This window comes from Acartia tonsa, chromosome 6 (genome assembly GCF_053477335.1).
Source record: "Acartia tonsa isolate MP-2025a chromosome 6, ASM5347733v1, whole genome shotgun sequence".
Lineage (NCBI taxonomy): Eukaryota > Metazoa > Arthropoda > Copepoda > Calanoida > Acartiidae > Acartia > Acartia tonsa.
This window is the reverse complement of record NC_137265.1, coordinates 36,721,258-36,741,233: the sequence shown is the minus strand read 5'-3', so window position 1 is coordinate 36,741,233 and position 19,976 is coordinate 36,721,258. Positions and strand designations below refer to the sequence as shown.

At 31.3% G+C, this 19,976-nt stretch overlaps 1 protein-coding gene across 1 annotated transcript; it reads left to right on the top strand.

The window, feature by feature from the left end:
* Positions 1–3,686: 3,686 nt before the first annotated feature.
* On the top strand, positions 3,687–19,696 carry LOC145322537 (uncharacterized). The gene is made up of 17 exons (XM_080164635.1): positions 3,687–3,797; positions 4,251–4,391; positions 5,003–5,173; positions 6,161–6,530; positions 6,988–7,083; positions 7,414–7,476; positions 7,979–8,024; positions 8,221–8,282; positions 11,049–11,152; positions 11,369–11,438; positions 11,880–11,933; positions 12,923–13,001; positions 13,601–13,702; positions 15,464–15,569; positions 16,109–16,186; positions 16,680–16,819; positions 19,446–19,696. Exons 1-17 carry the CDS (start codon positions 3,740–3,742, stop codon positions 19,563–19,565), a joined length of 1,860 nt encoding a protein of 619 aa, XP_080020761.1. The 5' UTR covers positions 3,687–3,739; the 3' UTR covers positions 19,566–19,696.
* Positions 19,697–19,976: the final 280 nt, after the last annotated feature.

The window sequence follows — 19,976 nt, the reverse complement described above, 5'->3', positions numbered from 1 at the left end:
ATTTTAGCCAAATTTGAGAAAAATGTAAAAAAAAAGACTATTGTGTTTGTCAAGAAACATAACTTTTTTTCTCGTATTCATTCGAATCCGGTTATAAGAACTGGTTCTCATCCATACAAAAAAAACTATGTCTAGCATCGTATTATATCCAGCTTTCTACGAATATAAAAATGTACAATCATAAGATTAAAACCAGTTTTTTTAGCCGGTGACTTCGGCACCTCGGGGCTAATAAAACTAGTTTTAATCTCATAATTGTACATTCTATTTCCGCCGTTTATAATACGATGCGAGAAATAACTATTCTCGTTCTATTTGATAATAAGTGAAATCACAGAGAAATAGGTAAATTCATTTTGAAATAAATATTACATACTCTAGGGGGAGATACTTTTTTGTTTACTTTTACTTTAGGTCAGGTTAGGATACTGTTGGTAGAGGCCCCGTGGGGTTATTTCCCCTCGCAGTAATTTAGGAGTAAAAAAGTAATTTTTACTTATTAAAAATCCTGTAAATTACAACAAAAAGATAGTGGGGAAATGTGTTTGTTTTCATAATGGTCCACTATATAATTTGTCTTACTTATGAATAGGGATACAGGTTCAATGCCAGTAACTTAATGTTAAAGACCCTTTAATTTAACTTTGCTAGCTAGAGGACGCTGGCCAAGCAAATAGTCAGTGATCTACAGGGATAAGACAATGGCCGATTAATTGATGAACATCCCAAAAGATGGTACTCAAAATTACCCATTCTGTAGATTACAATAAGTGGTTGAAACGTTTGGACAACGAACTAAATGAGACAGCAAATCAAAATTCAAGTCCCCAAAGTTATTAACCCAACCAAAAAGAATCATAATTATGAAAATTTGGAGACTAGTGTAATAAACAGCCCAATGTCCCCTCCCTCTCTAGCAAATAATAATCTTTTTGGTTGTGAATCCCTGGATGAATTCTGGCACATTATACACTTTTTAAATATTCTAAACATAATATTATTTGATATTAATAATAATATTAAATATTCAAATAAGATATTAAATTTTTTTCAAGGCCAAAAAAAGATCAATAAGAGGAGACTTAATTTTAGGAAGGGATTGATTTGTTTTTCAGTCTATTAACTAGAACCTATGTAGATCTTTAAATCTGTTCAGGGCTTAGTGTGATCCAAGCGGACAAAGTAATAAATTCTTCCTTTTTGATTGTCTGTCTGTGTGTAGCGAAGAGTCTTACAAACCACCGAACCGATATGGTTCTTCTTTACAATGAAGCTTCCTTCAGGTCCAGAGAAGATTTTTAGCGACTCTGAGGTATGGTACCTTCACATAATCCAAAAATTATCGCATACAAAAAAATTATTTGTAATTTCTTTAACCGAAATTTATTGTGGGGGGAGGCCCCGGGAGGGGTCCTCCCCACTTCCCCCAAGTGAGGCTTCTAGGGGTGCATCAGCTATAATCAAATATTGTAATTACTTAGAAATAGGCTGCATATATTATATTATGTACATTACTAGCGGTTACGCCCCTAGAGGCCTCTAGGGGTACTAAGGAGAACCCAATCGTATCAGCGGTTAGCGAGATCCTTCGCTACAGACAAAAACACCTTACTACTTTATATTATAAAACATAGGCTTATCTTAAGAATGTCAAATCAATAAAAAAGAATTATGAAATTTAGCTTGTTTTTTGTGTACTGATACAAACTTTTAGTAGAGATAAAAGGTCAATTAGCAATATATTTGGACAAAAATTTGTATGGGTTTATCTAAAAATAATTAGCATAAAAAGGTCAATTCTGCAAAGTATTATACAAAGATATTAGATACAATTTTATCATCGAAGGTTGATTATAAAAACATTAGGCCAAATCCTATAAAAGTTTTTGTATTTTCCTTTATATCGAACACAGTAAAAGTGTGTGACTGATGATGACGTAACAAAAAAAAATAGCCAATGAGAGGCCATTATTGAATAATGGTAAAATTTATAGAGGCCTTTCATTGGCTATTTTTTTTTGTTACGTCATAATCAGTCAGACACTTTTACTGTGTTCCTTTATATCAATGTAAGGCTAAAGAATTCTTAAATTTTATATGATTTAACTTATTATTGTTTAACCTACAGAATGATTAAAGTTCTTGTTCTTGTTAAAGATTTAACAACGTAACTAATTACCACATCGTATTATAGACAGCTTTCTGTGGTTATTAGAATTGAAAATTATAACCAGTTTTGTCAGACCCGAGATGCCGAAGTCCCGGGCTAACAAATCTGTTATTAATTTTATGATTTTTATGTTAATATTCGTGGAACATTATCTGTAATTCAATCCTATACATGAATATTCAGTATGGCTGGGAACCGGTTCTAATCCAGCGGATTTCCTTTTTTTTATATTTTCCACAAATACTGTTTTGATTGGCTATAATCAAACCTCCAAAAAGACTGCCCGAAAAAGAGTTTCGTTCTCAGTCCGTTCAACTAGAATATTAGTAATTTTTCATTTATGACTTGTTCATAATTTTTTTAAAAAATACTATCGTTTTGACTTATATATTATTATTGCTGACTCATATAATAAGTGACATTTTTATTAATACAAATATTCATAATCTTTTAACAAATTTTTATTGAAAAAAATAAGAATTTTTTTATCTTTTCTTTATTTATTTAAAGTGAAGCTTTTCTACCTTAACAGGGTCGGTCCTTACGTTGCTCTTATTAATTCAAAAATGTTAGAATTATTCTTTCTATTTTAAACTTTGCATAGTAATTCGTGTAACGGTTAAATAGCGTAATAAATTCCGCATTCTATCTAAGATAGCAGCTGAGAAAATCACATTTTCTCAATAGCGAAATTTACTGGAAGAACATAAGACAATATAGAGTAGCTTTGATAACAAAAATACTACAAAATAAGCAAAACTGACTTTTTAATTGCAATATAATTTCGCCTTAATTACTTTAAGCATGTACTACTTTGATTTATTATTTTATTCGTAAGGTCATTTGTTGTGGTACTAGGTTTTAAATTTAAGTTTCTATGACTTCTTTTGTATTAAAGGGTGTCCAACAAAATGAAAATAATTTATTGTTGTATCTTTTTATTTCAAATCTCTTTTTATTTAGCTAGATCGTCCTTTTAATTTACACTTTTTTTGTGGGGGGGAGGGGTGAGTGAGACACAAACACATTTTAGTAAAATCAGGGACATAAAATGACAAGACAATGGACAATAAACAGGTATAGCCCCTTTTGTGGCAACGCCTCTTAAGGGGCGTTTCGTCGTATTTTCATAGTAGATTGTCCCCTATTACTAGCTCCTGCGGGTTAATAGGGAAAAAAGCTACTGTGAAATTACGACGCGACGCCCCTTAAGAGGCGTTGCTACGAAAGGGGCTATACCCCAATAAACAAAATAAAACCCTTCACCTCATTGAAATTGTTTGTTGAAAAGTTAGAACACTGCTATTTTTAGCCGATTAAGCAAAATTTGATAAAGGTGTCCCAATTTTTTAAGCTAACAAATACCTCAGATACATGTATAATTTACAGTTCAATGCCTTTTGCCACCTTGAATAGAAAATTTGTACAAAATTGCTTTTGATTAAAGATTTTTAAGAGAATTAATTATTATAGAAACCCTGTTATACAACTTAGGAAGTAACAATAGTAAATTTTCAGAGTATAATAATGTTATAATGTTTTGTATGAGAAAGCAGGCACAGCTACAGGATGGTCTGCACATTACCAGCTCTGTTGTTAACAGCGTTCCTCACACTCAGCCTCAAAGGCACGGATATTCAGAATCAGTAAATGGGTCAAATATTTTCCATTATGGCTTCGAAACCTTAATCGATTAATATCCGCTGGATTAAAACCGGTTCCCAGCCATACTTCGGCCCCTTGGGGCTAACAGAAATTATTTTAAAACTTTTTTACAACTATTTTTGTTAGATATTTTTGGAATTATGATTCCTGTCTAGGAATCATAAAAAAGGTATAATTACAAAGGTATAATCCAGTCTAGAGATGTAAATGCTGACACAAAGTGTCAATATTTGTTGTCCTACCGTATGAGCTTTGATTTAATGGATGTTGTTATCCTTGTTTCATAATGATGAAAACTTCTAAATAATTATTTTCCAAAAAACACAAAAAAAAAATGCACAAACGCAGCACTTTAAATGTCTTTTTTGCTTATTTATTCTCCATTTGCTTATCCCCATATTCCTGATGCTAATAGGACAACCAGTTAAATGCTTGACAGTAAGAAATTTACCTGTGGAAAAGAAACTGTTGCTCGTGGAAAATGAGTTTATAACTCCAATCACGGATCTCAAGCCAAACATATTTGGATCAAAACCGCTGCTGCAGGATTCGAAAGGTAACACATTTTTCGGTTTCCCTTTAAGTGTCAAGTGAGCAGCAAACCCTATCCCCCACCCGCTATTTTTTAATGCATTGAATTGAAACTAAAAGATTTTGATTGGTTGGTTTTCGTTGTCCCAGCGTATCAACTAACTGTAATCAACAAAAGGGGTTTTTGTGTATTATCAATGAGGATGTTCTTCAATTCATCGGCAATTGTTTTATCTCTTTAGATCCCTGGTTTAATCATAAATAATCAGATCTAATCGTATTATGACAAAGATCATTATAAAATCAATTTAAAACAATGATTTGTATATATTTATGAACAAAATGTACGTAAATCGTAAATTAAAATCTCATATTTTTGATTAAAATTATAATTATTTGTATTCATCTTTTTAAGTTTACATATCAAGTTAAAATGAAGAAAATTTTTATTAATTAATAAAGTTGTAAATTAATTAAAAAGCAAAGCTTCTATACATGAGTTGCGCCTATGGAATGAACGAACTGTCAAATAAATGACAGGGGAAATAGCAACCTAAATAAGTACAATTTTTCTCATGTGATAATATACAAAGGATATTCTACATCCGTTAAAATATGTGATCGTTCTTTTTTTAGAATTAGGTTTAGTAAGTGGATTAGACGAAGACTTAATAACTCTAAACGCCTCCAAGAACCAAATTAAAAAAGACTTGATCAATCAAACAAATGAAGACCTCACCAAACAAGCTGATAATGCATTTATAGAAGAAGAATTAGTTGAAGATAATAATAGTTCTGCTAGTAAAGGTATTATTTATATTTCCAGTACGGCTTCGAAACCGATTGATATCCGCTTTATTAGAACCGGTTCACAGCCATACTACAAATCATTTATAGCATCGTATTATAGACAATTTTCCAATTATTTCAAAATCATAAAATTAATACCAGTTTTGTTAGCCGGTGCTTTCGACCACTCGGGGTATACAAAACTTATTTCAATCTTATAACTTTTCATTTTAATACTGCAGAATGCTGTCTGTAATACGATGCGATAATCAAGTTTTATTTTTAAGGAACGTACGGATATACGTTAGTTATAGAGAAGCTTTTTTACTTAATTTATATAATTGTATTATAAGTAGTACAGTAATATTTTGTTAAATATAAATCGATTTGGCATTAATGAACGTGTATAACCATTAATTGGAATAAAATAAATAGTTCGTTAATGGGGTTTTCATAATGGCTGTCATTTATTAACTTATACGTTGTAAATTAATGATTTTATAATAATTTCATAGTAAAAAATACCTACATTCTTGTTAAATCAAAAAAATTTAAAAGTTCAGGTTAGGTTAGGTTATATTGGGTTAGGGCACTGCTGGTAAAGGCCCCATGCATGGGTAAGGTATAGTGTAGAAAAAAAACTTCCTTCTCATTTTCAATTTATTTCAAAATGTGAGGGGGTTGTCAGTGCTTAACCGACACTTTATTTAAGAGCACCCATGTGCTTTAAGCACGGTTCAGAACTAGTTAGAACAATTGGAGTTATTTATTTCCAGTAAGGCTTAATAACTGGTTTTTATACGCGGCAATACTGAAAAATCATGCATAGCATCGTATTACAGATAATTTTTCACGAATATCAAAATAAATACCAGTTTTGCTAGCCTGGGCTTCGGCCCCTCGTGGCTAAGAAAACTGGTTTTAAACTTATAATTTTTCATTCTAATATCCGCGGAAAGCTGTCTATAATACGATGCGATAATTCAATATTTTTTTATTTTTTAGATTTTTCTGACACATCAGCAATCCTAACAACTAATGAAGAAGCCAACATTAATTTAGCATCAGAGAATAATACTAATGAAACATATGATAATAGTGATGCAAATGATAACTCTACAGATACAACTACGAGTACTGCTGTTGAAGAAACAGGCACTGCTGAAATAGCTACAACTGACCAAGCTATAATCCTCAAAGAATCATCAAATATCACTGGAAAACCCGCGGAAACATCAGAAAACACAAGTGCTATCAAAGATATTACAACTTCACCTGTCGATGACATAACAACAACGACTGTTGAAGAAACAACTACTTTTGATGATAACACTACGACCACAGTTAGCACTAATGATAATGGCGATGATGAAAGGAATGATTTAAACAAATCACTAGTTTTTTATTCGCAAAGCTACTCTTTATCAAAGTCTTATGGTTTTTCTAGTCAAGCATACTAACCCTGCCCCTTACTATCTTTAAAAAATAAAAATAGCGGGGGTAGTTGTTTGTTTGTTTGTTTACTTTAAGGGTCAAGTAAGGTTAGGTTATATTGGGTACTGGGTAATAAAACTGTAGGTTTAATATTCCTCAAATAACGTTGGGAAGGGGGGGGGGGGGTTCAGTCCTCTATAGGCACTTTGGGGGAAAGCATTAGAACCTTAATACATATTATAAACGTAAAGGCTTTTGTTTTTTTTTTATTTTAAAAATCCGTTACTTTTTTTCTAAAAAATGACTTTATATTTTTTATATCTTCTGGCAGCTGCAGGTGAACTCTTTATTTAAAACCTGTTTATAGAAAGATGATTTGTTTACTCTGTGTGTATCAGATCTCATCCCTTACCAAGCTGGGCGTATGCACTGATATCAATAGCTATAGCTGCTCTCCTCATCTCTGTACTCTTCTTCTTTTTTCTTAAATACAGGTAGCAAAACTTTTATCATCCTTAAAAATCCTGGCATGGTTTAAGGCTATTTTACCTCCCCTAAAAGGCGGGGCACATCAACTAGTATTATAGAAAATATTAAATTGTATGTGTATGTGAATGTCCCAAAAGATCTTGTAAAAGGCTGGGCCGATCAATTTACGCTTATCACAAAAGCTTAGTAATAGTTAGGACAATGGGAAGGTTTTAGATTATTGGACGAAATATGACTTTTAAACTCGAAAACATATTTTTATGAAACTTAATGTTATCGTATTATTGTTTATCAAAATCTTAAATTTTAATTAATTTTTTTCTAAATTTTTGTAGACGGAGACAAATACCTTTGGCCAAACCAATTACTTCAATGTTACGAAAATCCACCATAGTCAGGTTTTATTCATTTTTCATTATTTGAACCAAAGCTCGCTGCATGATTATTACGCGGTTATATGTTCAACATACAATCAACCCTTTGATTGTATTGCACGACATTTGTCTGGTTGTTCTAACTGTGCATTGTATTGAGTTACTCCTGTTTTGGTCCAAAGCACTCCCCCTACTTATGCTGCACACCTGACATAGAATAAGTAGGAACAATTTGTTATGGTGATGGGACAAGATTCGAACCCATTACCAAACCGACAACGAGCGGATTCGCAACGCCACAGATGCGTGTCAATATATTTTTTTAAAAGCTTTTCTACAAATCACCTCTGGTCCGTATGTCGGTATAATAAAAAAAGAAAAAATGCCCAAAATGTGTACACTTTCTGACTGTTCCTGCACTGTGCTCTTATTGGTCTAATCTATATGATTTTAGGAGTTCTCAGCCAATAAGAATCAAGGAATTTCATACACTGTGTCCTTATTGGTTTTATTAATATTATTTCAGGAGTCCTCAGCCAATAAGAATCAAGGAATTCCACAATGAATACCAGGTAAATTCAAATTATTTCATGTTAAGATGTATATTGAAGACTATTAGAACATGGAGGGGGTATATTGGACTGTAAACCACACTTATTCTTTAACTCATAAACTATTGGAAGGGTACTTTTATTGAATTTGATTGGTTGATTCTAAACTTTTTTAAAAAGCTTAGTTCACCTGTTTTACAAATATCATCTTTTTTAGATTCGATTATCAAATTTTGCCATCAATGAAGAATTTGAACGTGTTCAGGAACATTCTGCAAGGTAGAAATTTTTTTTTAATTCTTAAAAATAGCTTTGCCCCTAGCATTTAGGGGATCTGTTTTCGAAGCGAAATGGTGGAAATAAAATAAGACTAAATTACATAAAACTTATTATCCACATGAAGCTTCCCTTAAAGTGATAACTTGTTCGGTTCACTGAAAAACAGCAGACAGACAAAAAACCTTACTGCATTATAAAATAGAAAGAAACAAAAATACCTTGTTATGATATAAAAAAAACTTAATGCTATATTCTGAGACTAGCGGCTACGCCTCTAGAAGCCTCTAGTGGCACTTGAAGAGGGGAGAGTCGAATTTGATAACCTAATTTATTATTTTAGATTTGAAAAGGAAAAATCTTTTTAAAAAATTTGGGGGGGGTCGAAATTTTTTTGAAACACACAAACAGACAAACAGACATCCTGTTACTTTAGTATAAGGATATATTTGAACAGCTTAGTTAAGCAATAGCAAAGGTTTCAATTGTTTAATTTGTATATTAGATTTTTATTGTTTTTTTGAACAAACCTTTTATGCTATGAAGTAGATATGCAATTAACAATAAAGGCATTTGCTCTCAAAGAGTCTTGTTGAGCGCAGGAAATCCCTCTCCCCTTATTTATAATTAAATTGAAAATTAGGGTTTTTTTTTCGTTTGAATAGTTAGGAAATTTTAGGTTAAGTCATATTGAATACTGGGTAGTCTGATAGGAATAGGACCCCATCAGAGGTTATGAATATGCATAAGACCCCTCTCCCTATTTTAAATGTATTTCATAAAAGAGGGGGGGGGGAGGGTTCTTTACTCTGCAGAGGGAAATCACCAGAGTATTTCTTAAAGCAAGATTCATAACCTAACCTTGGTTAACCCTGAAAGTGCAATTTGAAAAACTTTTTTCTTCATTTCTTTTATATGAATGAGTGTAGTTTGTGGATGTCACTACGCCATGCATCATCAAAGAAAAGTATCCACGTAATGTAGTAAATTTAACAAATTAGCAAATAATTTAAACTCCATTGTTGTTTCATTTCCTCAGAGAGAAAGGGGACATTTGGCTGTTTATTACACTAGTCCCCAAAGTTTTATATACAGTTTTTCGTTCGTTGTCTTGACAACTTTTTTTGATTTTGATTGGTTGGTGTATTAGGTTGAGTGTCCAAACGTTTTTAAACACTAATCATAATCTAAGAAAGGGTATTTTTGTGCATCATCATTGGGGATGTACATCAATTACTAGGCCATTGCCTTATCCCTATAGATACTTGCCTTTTCTTAAGCTTCTATATCGACATTTCTCTTCTTTCCATATATCCATCTATCTATTTATTTAGCCATCTATACATCCACTAATTAATACAGAGTTGTAAGACGGTTAAATTACTTTAAACTCTTTCTTTCACAAAATAATCATGAGCTGCAAACAAGAAATTGACCACTTAAACTTTTTAGTAAGATTAATTTATAGTTCATTGTCCTTTCCATTTATTCATGGTGTATGATATGTGTAGAGTGCAAAGTTACAAAGATAAATAACTTTGACATTTCATTCTGAGCACAATTTTCATATCAAAACAAGGAATAACTTTTCCATTCCTATTTCCTGCAAAATATTGAAGTATTCTGATGAGAATTGTATTGGGTTTTGTTTTAATTCAAAGTTTTACAGCTGACATATTAATACTTTTATATAAAGGTACTAGTGACTACGACCTCAGAGGCCTTTAGGTGCACCTATAGGTTAGGGTAAGTTACCCCGCCCCATATTTTGGGGGTAATTTTATTCTAGGGGCAATTTCTCATGGGATGGTGATAGTACCCTCCCCGGAAATAGTTATAAACCTGCCCAGAACCCATAAGAATCTACTTTGTAAAGTAGAACCATAACTCATCCATATCCTGTATAAAAAATCCTGTATACCTAAAATTAAATATTAAACTGAAAGGCTGTCAATCAGGCTGACCCAAATGTAGACAGAGTATAAAAATACATGCAGTCAGACTATACGAATCAAATACCTACACAGATTACTTGTAAAGTAGCTTTGCTACTAAATTTGAGGATTATAAATAAAAATTAGGGAATCTAAGTGGCTTAGATGAAATTTTCCATGTAAAAAAAATATGTGCAGTGCTTAGTTTTTCATTTTTAAATCTTCAGGGAAAATGGAATCGAAATTAATCCTTTTTACACCAATATGTTCCTTATATTTAGAATTTTGTGTTCACTAGATTTTTTATTAAGTTTAATTTATCCTTCATTGGCCTATCCATGCATCTGGATGGACATGTTTGTGGGGGATGGAATAGTATGATGCACATTAAACTTATACAACATGAAGAAAGGGATTTGTAAATGGTCTAAATATCCGGTTTTGTAGATTTAGGCCATAGAAACACAAAAATGTAAGTAGGGCTAAATTAGTTATATTGTCAGCTGATCACATGGACTTGTTATAAAAAAATGCGCGCGACATTAAAGAAGAAACTATCTGCGAAAAATCCATAATTGCCATTTCTTTTGCCCATGGTTTACGCTTCACTATAAAATCGTCAATTTCTCAGAATGTTTCAAAATTCTTCAAATTACAAAATTTTAAGAATGAAAACTCGTATTTAGTTTTTTGAGTTAATTTAATTCTGCTAATTCTTTTAACTTAGATGTCAATTTCAGCTAATAGCTAATTACCTGTCAAATTATTAAATTATTTTTTTCGCCATTAAACAGCTTGAAAGTAAAATGTTTTAATTGTTATTTGTTTATTTTAGGATCAATGCCAGCAAAAGTCGAAAGATTGGTCAAGATGAGAAGAATAGAAATAGAAACAGATTTGTTGACATCATTCCATTCGATGAAAACTTAGTTCTATTAGGTAAATGGATTTATTATAACTTGGATCTTACACCAGATTATTATGTACTATAATAAAGTGAAACTTGTAGCGGGCTAAAATAACAATCCCATCCCCCTCCTTTGCCTAATACCCTTTGCTCCTACTAGATGAACGAACTAACCAATAAATGACAAGAATTTAGTATATAGGATTTAAAGTAGCAAGCAATTTTGTAAATTTTGTATAAATATTTAGGTAAAGAAGAAGGTCATCCCGTCTCAAATTATATAAATGCTTCATATATTGAAGATGTTCCGGGCATTAGGTAACTTTTTAAAGCACTGATTTTCTCCACTGCTTTTCGATGTTATATTCCTTGTTTTAACGCAAGATTTCATTGATATATTCACAAATGTTCATTGAAAGATTTTCTTGTATAATTTAAAGTTTTAGAATTATCCTTTGAATTTAAAATATTACAAGAAAACCTCAACGAAAAGAGGGGACATTGGTCTGTTTATTGCACTAGTCCCCAAAGTATTATAATAACGTTTTCTTATTTTTTGGCTCAACAACCTTGGGGACTTTTGATAATTTTATTGGTTGGTCCATTTTAGTGTCCAAACTTTTTAACCACTAATTGTAAGCTACAGGAGGGGTAATCATCATTGGGGATGTACATTAATTTATTGTCCATTGTCTTAAAAAAGGAAACACTAATAAAATAAGAAAATTTAGTTAAAAAATTGATAGATATTTTTTTCAGTAAAGTTATAGCAACTCAAGGACCAAAACAAAACACTGTGGTCGAATTCTGGAGGTACATTTTTAATTTTACATCCTTATGTCTGTCTGTATGTTTGCCTGCCTGTTTGTCTGCCTGTTTATCTGTCTTTCTGTCTGTCTGTCTCTTTGTCTGTCTGTGTGTCTGTCTGTTTTACCAAGGATCTCGCTAACCGCTGGAACGATATGGTTCTTCTTTACATGGGGAGGTTTATTACTATTTTGGGGGAGGGTACCACTACCCTCCCAAATCAAATCGCCACGGGATAGAAATTAGAGCTCTCAACCCCCCCCCCCCCCACACCCGAAATAAATTATTTTCACTTTTAAAAAATGACACTACCCCAACAAAAAAGTTTACTAGTTTTCTATCAATGATATTAATTTATATTCTTTAACTTGATATTAAAGGTTCTAATACCAGCAAAATACAGTGTGTTTTTTATGAGAACTTTTTTGAAAGCAATTTTACCCCACTTATAGTTATCAGAATTTAATGATTTAAAAAAATACTTCAGTTTTTATTTAAAAAGTACAGTAAAATCTAAAATTCAAAACTTAGGTGTCAACATCTAAAAATGGTTTTAGCGCATTTTTCTTATGCTCAAATAATCAACCTTTTGCAAGAATGGCTGCTAAACACTTCAAAGTTGAGATATAGAGCTAAAAATGTATACAGATACTATTAGGGACATGTACTAGAATATATCAAAGTTTGAAAGTCATATCTCAACCAGGGAGGGAGTACTGGCCCCCCAAAGTCGACTACAGAAAATCCATTTTTTTTAAGAAAAATGCGCTAAAACCATTTTTATATGTTGACACCTAAGTTTTGAAATTTAGATTTTACTGTACTTTTTAAATAAAAACTGAAATATTTTTTTTTTGTTCTATTAATTACCTTAAAAAACAAAAAAAATAAGCCATTAATCATTAAATTCTGATAACTATAAGTGGGGTAAAATTGCTTTCAAAAAAGTTCTCATAAAAAAAACACACTGTATAATGACTGTTACCAATATTTAGAATGATACTAGAGAAGGGATGTAAACACATAATAAACCTGACCAACACCATGGAAGGTGGAAGAGTGAAATGTTATCAGGTATTGCATTCACTTTTAAACAAGAACAAAAAAGTTCATTATTTGCCAAGTTTTGGAAGGAAAAAAATGCATAATCACAAAGAAACAATTTCTTTACGGTAAGAAGATACTAATTTACTAGATTCTTAAAGTTTCAAAAATAAAAAGCATATGATTTAAGTATTACCTACATTAAAAGTAGTTAGCTGGTACTTTCCCTCAAAGTTCATATCGAGCACTCAATCCCCAAAGTCTTACTTTTGAATTAATATGAAATTATGTGGGGAAGGTTTTCCCTTGTGGGGTAACCTAACCCTACGTGGTAACCGAGTGCCTAATATGAAATAACCCAACCTGACCTAAAATAAAAAAAAACAAATTAAAAACTAGCCCTACCCTTATTTTATGTCTAACCATTGCGAGGGGCCTTAACCCTGCGGGTCTACCCAGTATCCAATAAACCTTACCTAACTTGACCTAAAGTAATAAACAAACAAACTAAAAACTAACCACATTCTTTTTGTAGTTCAGGGCTTTCTGTGCCCGACTAGTCACTGTGAGGGAAACCGCTAGTTAGCTTGTTATTGATGTTCTACATATAAACATTATTATTTTTTTAGTATTGGCCTCCTAACGGACAGATGTTACATTTTGATGACATCAGTTTATTTACACAAGAAGAAATAGAAATTAATCCTGGACTTTTCCTCAGAAAAATAGAGGTAAGAAACTAACTTTGGGTAACACCCATCAGACAACCAACAGTTTGATTTCACTATGCTTGATGTCTTAAATCTGTATAGTAGTATGCTTTTTATGGGGGCAATGGCATTTTACATACTGATGATGTAATGTGAATTTATTGATAAATTTACTACCCCAAGGTACTCTAATGTTGACTGAAAAGATTATCATAAAATACTTACCAAAAACATGTGTTTTGTTAAAAAATAGGTTATGTGCAAAATTTAGTGGTTATTTTGCAATGGTATGTCTATTTCTGTATTTCTTACTTTCAGCTTGCAAGCATTGGAAATATTTTTCAATGGAAATTAAATTTGTGGTGTAATACAAGGTTAGATGATCATACTTAGACTTTACCTTAATTACCTTTCTGAAAATAAAGAAAAAATAATTTTAATGGGTCATCTCAAAAAACGCCTATCTCCTGAAAATATGGGAATATTTACAAGAAGTTTCTTCTATCTTTTACAGGAGCCGAGAAAATCAGTTGTGAAAAATAAAAGCGGCTAAAAGCTGCTTAAAACCAGTCCTGCCGCTAGAAATGTTATATACTTAATTATGCTTCATATTGTTGGGAATGTTGACAAGAAGTTTCATCTTTCCATCTTTTATAGATGTCAAACATACATACATACAGACGGACATTTCAAATTATAGAGTAGCTTCGCTATTAAAAAAGTAAAGTCTAATTTCTTTTCTGTTTATTGCAATAATGCAACGTAAATAAAGTATAGAAAAAATATCTATGCGACCTGGTTTTACCCAAAAAAATACAATTTTAATGCATTTTGTTTTGTTTTATTTTCAGTAGCAAAGCTATTATATTCTTTTTTCTGAACTACAATTTTTTCTAGTATGGCTCCAAACTGGTTAATATACGATGGATTAGAACCGGTTCTAAGCCATACTGGAAAATCATGCATCGTATTGTATTGTATCTAGCATCTCGGGCCTAACAAAACTAGTTTTAATCTTATAATTGTACATTTTTAAATCCGCAGAAAGCTGTTTATAATACGATACGATAAATAACTATTACTCCTATTGTTATTTTGACAAAACTGGCTTAATAGCTGATATTGAATTCGTTTTCATTGCATTTTAAGTTAAGCATGTATATATTTTTACAATTTTATATATTTTTACAATTTAAAAGGCAGACATCAAAATTTTGAAACTTAAACATAACGATTAAATTTCAAAAGCATTTACAATATAAACTTTTAAACGTGTACTTGCATATTTCCATTGTATGTTAATATATACAATATACATTTAAAATTAAATATACTGTTTTATTATAAACTAATGGCTTTACCCTCAGGGATCTAAAGGGATAAGACAGTGGCCGATAAATCAATGTACATACCTAATGATGATACACATACTTACCCCTTATGTAGAAAATTTGTGGTTAAAACGTTTGAACACTCAACTTAATTAACCAACCACCAATCAAAATATCCCAAAGTTGTTCCCTCTCTCTCTCTGCTTTTCAACAACCCCACTCAATCATATCAAAATTCCTTAAAAAACATATTCCGGTCTTAAACTAAAAAAAACTTATTACTTATTAGGGGACAGAAAATAAGCCAAAATCCGTACTTAAAATTGAAAATAAACTAGCCTTAAACCTGCCCAAAGCTTCCCAAAAACTTATATTATATTTTAACAGACAAACAAAAAAATGAATCAAAATAGTGGACATTTTATCTTAAATAATCATTAAATTATTCCAGGTACAGATGGGGGATGAAGAAGACTGTGATACAGAAACAATTGAACAGCTGCACCTGACCACCTGGCCAGATCATAGTGTTCCTAGTAACCTGGCAAACCTTCTGGGTAGGCATAAGTTTCACTAAATATATTACAAATCTGAAGCTCCTAAAAAAGGGAATTAATTTTTAAAAAGTATCGGGATAATTTTGCCAAAAGTTTTCTAATTTATCTCCTTTTTCATAGACGCTCTAATGAGCTTCATATCTGGTTCTACTAAATGAAACTTCTGACCAATTCCTATAAAATATAGGCAACTACAGTGATTTTAAAGGAGTTTGATAAGTTGTATCATAGGTTTCATGATCATACACAAAAAAAACTATAAAAAAAACATTGTAATTCCAAAGTCAAGATTAGAGAAAACTAGAAATCTATAAACACACAGTGAAAGTAAACTTAACTTCACTAGCTTCGAAACCGATGAATATCCGCTGTATTAGAATTGGATTTAAGCCATACTGAAAATCCATGCATAGAATCATATTACGGCCACTCGGGTATAACAAAACTGGTTTTGATCCTATTTTTTTCATTTTATTATCCACGGAAAGTTGTCTACAATACGATGCGATAAATAACTATTATTATTTCTTTTGTTTCAGAGTTTATCAAAGTAACAGAAGGATTTGGAGAATCTGGTTACACAGTCGTTCATTGTAGTGCTGGAGTTGGCAGAACAGGTAATTTTTAGACTTGTTAGAATTGTCCTATCGATTTCAAATTTTGCATGATTATTCATGTAACAAATAGGTACGATTTAGAAAGCGTAGCAAACACTTGAGCGAGTGGAGAGCTTGTAAGCACAACATGTAGAACCTGTAGATAGAACCTGTAGGCAGAACTTTTTTGTTGAAAAAGTTGATAAAATAAAGGTAGAACAGAAGGCAGAAGGCAAAACATTTGGGCTGAACATTTAAGTAGAACATTTGGGTAGAGCATTTAAATAGATTATGTGGGTAGAACATTTAGGTAGAATAGTCAGATCGTTCTTCCATTAGAAGGGTAGGGGATAGGGTAAAAAGGGTGGATGGGGGGGTATCGTTATCTTAGCCAGCTGAAAGTATTACTTTATCAGAGTACATAAAAATCTGGTGCAGAATCCAAGTAATAATATATCGATTTTAGTACAATATTGTACCTAACACTTTTTTTGAATGGAATATTGATGTTCAGGTACATATCTTGCACTGAGATCCTTGATCCATCAGACTAAACAAGAGGAGGAGGTTGATGTTATGAAGACTGTTTTCAAATTGAGAAGCCAAAGGCCAAAACTTGTTCAAACATTTGAACAATATGCGTTGCTTTATCAGGTAAAATAAATATAGGCATTTCATGATTGCACTGATGACCTCATAGGCACACTTATTAAATTTAACCAACCAATGATTTTTTTATCCAATCTTAACCAGACAAATGCCATCTAGCTAAAAAGGATGCGTAGATTTCATTTCTGGCAACCAGAAAATCCGCAGAAATCGAATTAACAAGTTCCAAAAAAGTTTCATTAAAAAAAACCTTACACCAAAAATAACAAACAATAATTATAACGACGACTTAGTTTCTTTTTCCTGTTTAATACAAATATTGAAACTAATTTTCAGGCATGCATGTTTGTTGGTATTGTACTTTTTTTAGAAACCAAAATACAGACATATTTAAAACTACGAAATTGTATATTAGTTACTAGAAAGATTATATTTTTTTTCTTGCTTTAAAACAACTTTTTGTACATAAAAACCCGTAATGTCTTCATTATTGACACAAACATGCATGCTGTATAGTTTTAAAAAATGTAGTCAAAGAAAATACCTGATTAGAATACAAAGCAAGAAATAAAGGTTATCAACTCCCTATGAGCTTTTTGTGTTAAATAGAATTATTAATAAGAATAAAAGAGTTTCAAAAAATAGTAAAATAACAAAATGTTAGGTGAATTGTTAATATTAAATCAATCAAAAAATGTTTTACATTCTTATAATTAATTTCAATAAAACATAAATATGCTCAACAAAGGTTATTTATAATTATGAATTCTACCAGACTAAAATATAAAAGGGGAAATAGTTTATGAAGACGACACAAAATGATTTTAAAAATTACTTATTTTTTTCTTTTTTTTTAATCTTTAACAATTTTAATGTTTTTAATATGTAGATATATAAAGTATTATTCAAACTTAAAGGATTTAATCTTTTTCTTTGTAATTTATATGTCTAAACAGTGTAAAAATGAAGTTTTTAATTACGAATTTTCAAATCATTAGATTTTAATACAGTTTATTATAGAAATAAAGAATAATTTTAACAAAAAAAAATTGCCACAAAAAGGCTTACTGTATTATTAATCTGACCTAATTGTATAATTGCATTCATTTTGTTAATTTACCTTGAAAAATGAGTGTTTAAGTGCTGCATTGGTTAAAATCTAACCTAAAAGTGCTCCTTATTCAGTGACAGAGTGAAAAAATATATACCTTGTTTTATAGTTTTTGATCTCTTTTTTTATATATTTTTATCTGATATGTATATCAAAATTTAAAAGTATCTATTTCATTAGATATTCATACTTTGCTAAAACGTCTTGGTTACTTTTTGCACTATATTTGCTCTAAAAAGGATTCTTTATCTGACTTTCACACTTAAAATGAAAGATTTTATGCCAATTATTGTGTTGACTGTAGAAAAAAATAATTATTTTGTTTATATGCAATTTTCTATAATAAAATGTGAGAAATGCCTTTTTTCACATGTAGGGCGAAAAAAGTAACACTGAAAATATTTTTTATGTCTTAAGCATGTCCTAAACTCATAGATAATAAACTTTCATAAAAGATTTATTTCAGAATATGTCATTTGGGGCATAAAATTAATTTTGCAAATTAACATTGGAAATGTTTGCCAATAACTTTTAAAAATGATTTCTGCGGATTTTCTAATTTACATGGGTGTTTTCTACACATTTTCCCCTTTCCAAAAATACCTTTCTCGTTAAGATTGGATTCAAGAAAGTATTTACTTTCCAAAAATGATATGTGTAGGGATAGATACACCAAGACAAGATGTACCGACACAAGATCTTATTTATTCTAGTACATATTTATTTATCCAAAAATCTACAGTCAACCAACTCTTTAAAAGCTTGACCCTTATCTTGAAGTCTGAATATTGCGTAGAAATGTGGTTGTTTTTATCAGGGCTCGGCAGCTGTGCTTCAGCCGCCTGTAAATTCCAGGGAGTTAAACCTTTTACAATTTAAAAAAAATTGGTGTTAGCCTGACTTAAACATGGCAATCCCCCTTTTTAAAAAAATTCAAAGCTTCCATACAGGTGCTTAGCCGCAGCTGATACGCGGCTGCCCGCCCTAGTTTTGGTTAGGTATTCTACCTATTTTAATCATTAATTTCGTGTGTTTTTTTTTATAAAACCAGATGGAACCATTCTTTAACTCTTTTTTTGGGCTGAGATCTAAACCCACAACGTACACGACGACGAGTGTGTTATTTTTGGTTTTTTTTTATATAGGTTTATCTATTTAAATTGATAACTCTACCTTATAGGTTCTCCTTAAACTTGTGGGTATTATCCATAGAGAGAGGGGACAATGGGCTGTTTATTACACTAGTCCCCAAAGTTAATAATAACACTTTCTTATTCCTTGGCTTAACAAGTTTGGGGACTTTTCATGGATTTTGATTGGTTGGTTTATTAAGTGTCAAAACGTTTCAACCACCAATTGTAATCTACAGAAGGTGTTATTTTGTGTATTAACATTGCGGATGTACATCATTTTGTCAGCATTTGTCTTAACCCTTTAGATTCCTGGTTTTGATAATCTTTAACAGAATATTTTGTATGACTTCAAAGTTTATTATATTGACCTATAACCCAACTTGGTATACCTATCTACTATACACAGGTTTACTTATTCCAATTTTAGGTGTTATCTGCGTACCTGGCGAAGGAGGGAGGCTTGGCTGATGATTATGTTGATATTTCTGGTGATATTGTTCTAGATGCTGGCATTGATAACTTTGGTTTTGAACATGTTAAACTGTAAACAGTAAAACAGTAAGTAGTGGGACAAAGTGTCTCAAAAGTCAGCCATGTGACGTCATAAAAATGAGGGATATAAGAGGAGAAGTGTGGAAAAAGAATTAAAAAAGAGATGGATAATCCCTCATATTTATGACGTCACATGGCTGATTTTTGAGACACTTTGTACCACTACATCTTTAATAATATAAAAATCAGCTCAAATATTACCTTGTGAACTTTTTTTCAATGAAGCAATATTTATCATTTTTTCTTGCCATGCTAATGATAAGTTTTCAAAATCAAAACTAAAAATTTTTTTAGCCAAATTTGTAAAAGCAAATTAAGGATGATTTATTATAATCTAAAGTAAAGAAGGGTAATTTTTTAAGAAAAACTTTCAAGTCCCCAACTTTTGTTGATAATATTTAAAGCA

What these genes read in the sequence shown, in the direction of transcription:
- LOC145322537 (XM_080164635.1), top strand. Translation starts at nt 3,740, where the DNA reads ATGGTCTGCACATTACCAGCTCTGTTGTTAACAGCGTTCCTCACACTC. An exon ending in AATTCCACAATGAATACCAG is followed by an intron (nt 8,025 to 8,220) that starts GTAAATTCAAAT and finishes CATCTTTTTTAG; the next exon opens with ATTCGATTATCAAATTTTGC. An exon ending in GAAGAGTGAAATGTTATCAG is followed by an intron (nt 13,002 to 13,600) that starts GTATTGCATTCA and finishes TTATTTTTTTAG; the next exon opens with TATTGGCCTCCTAACGGACA.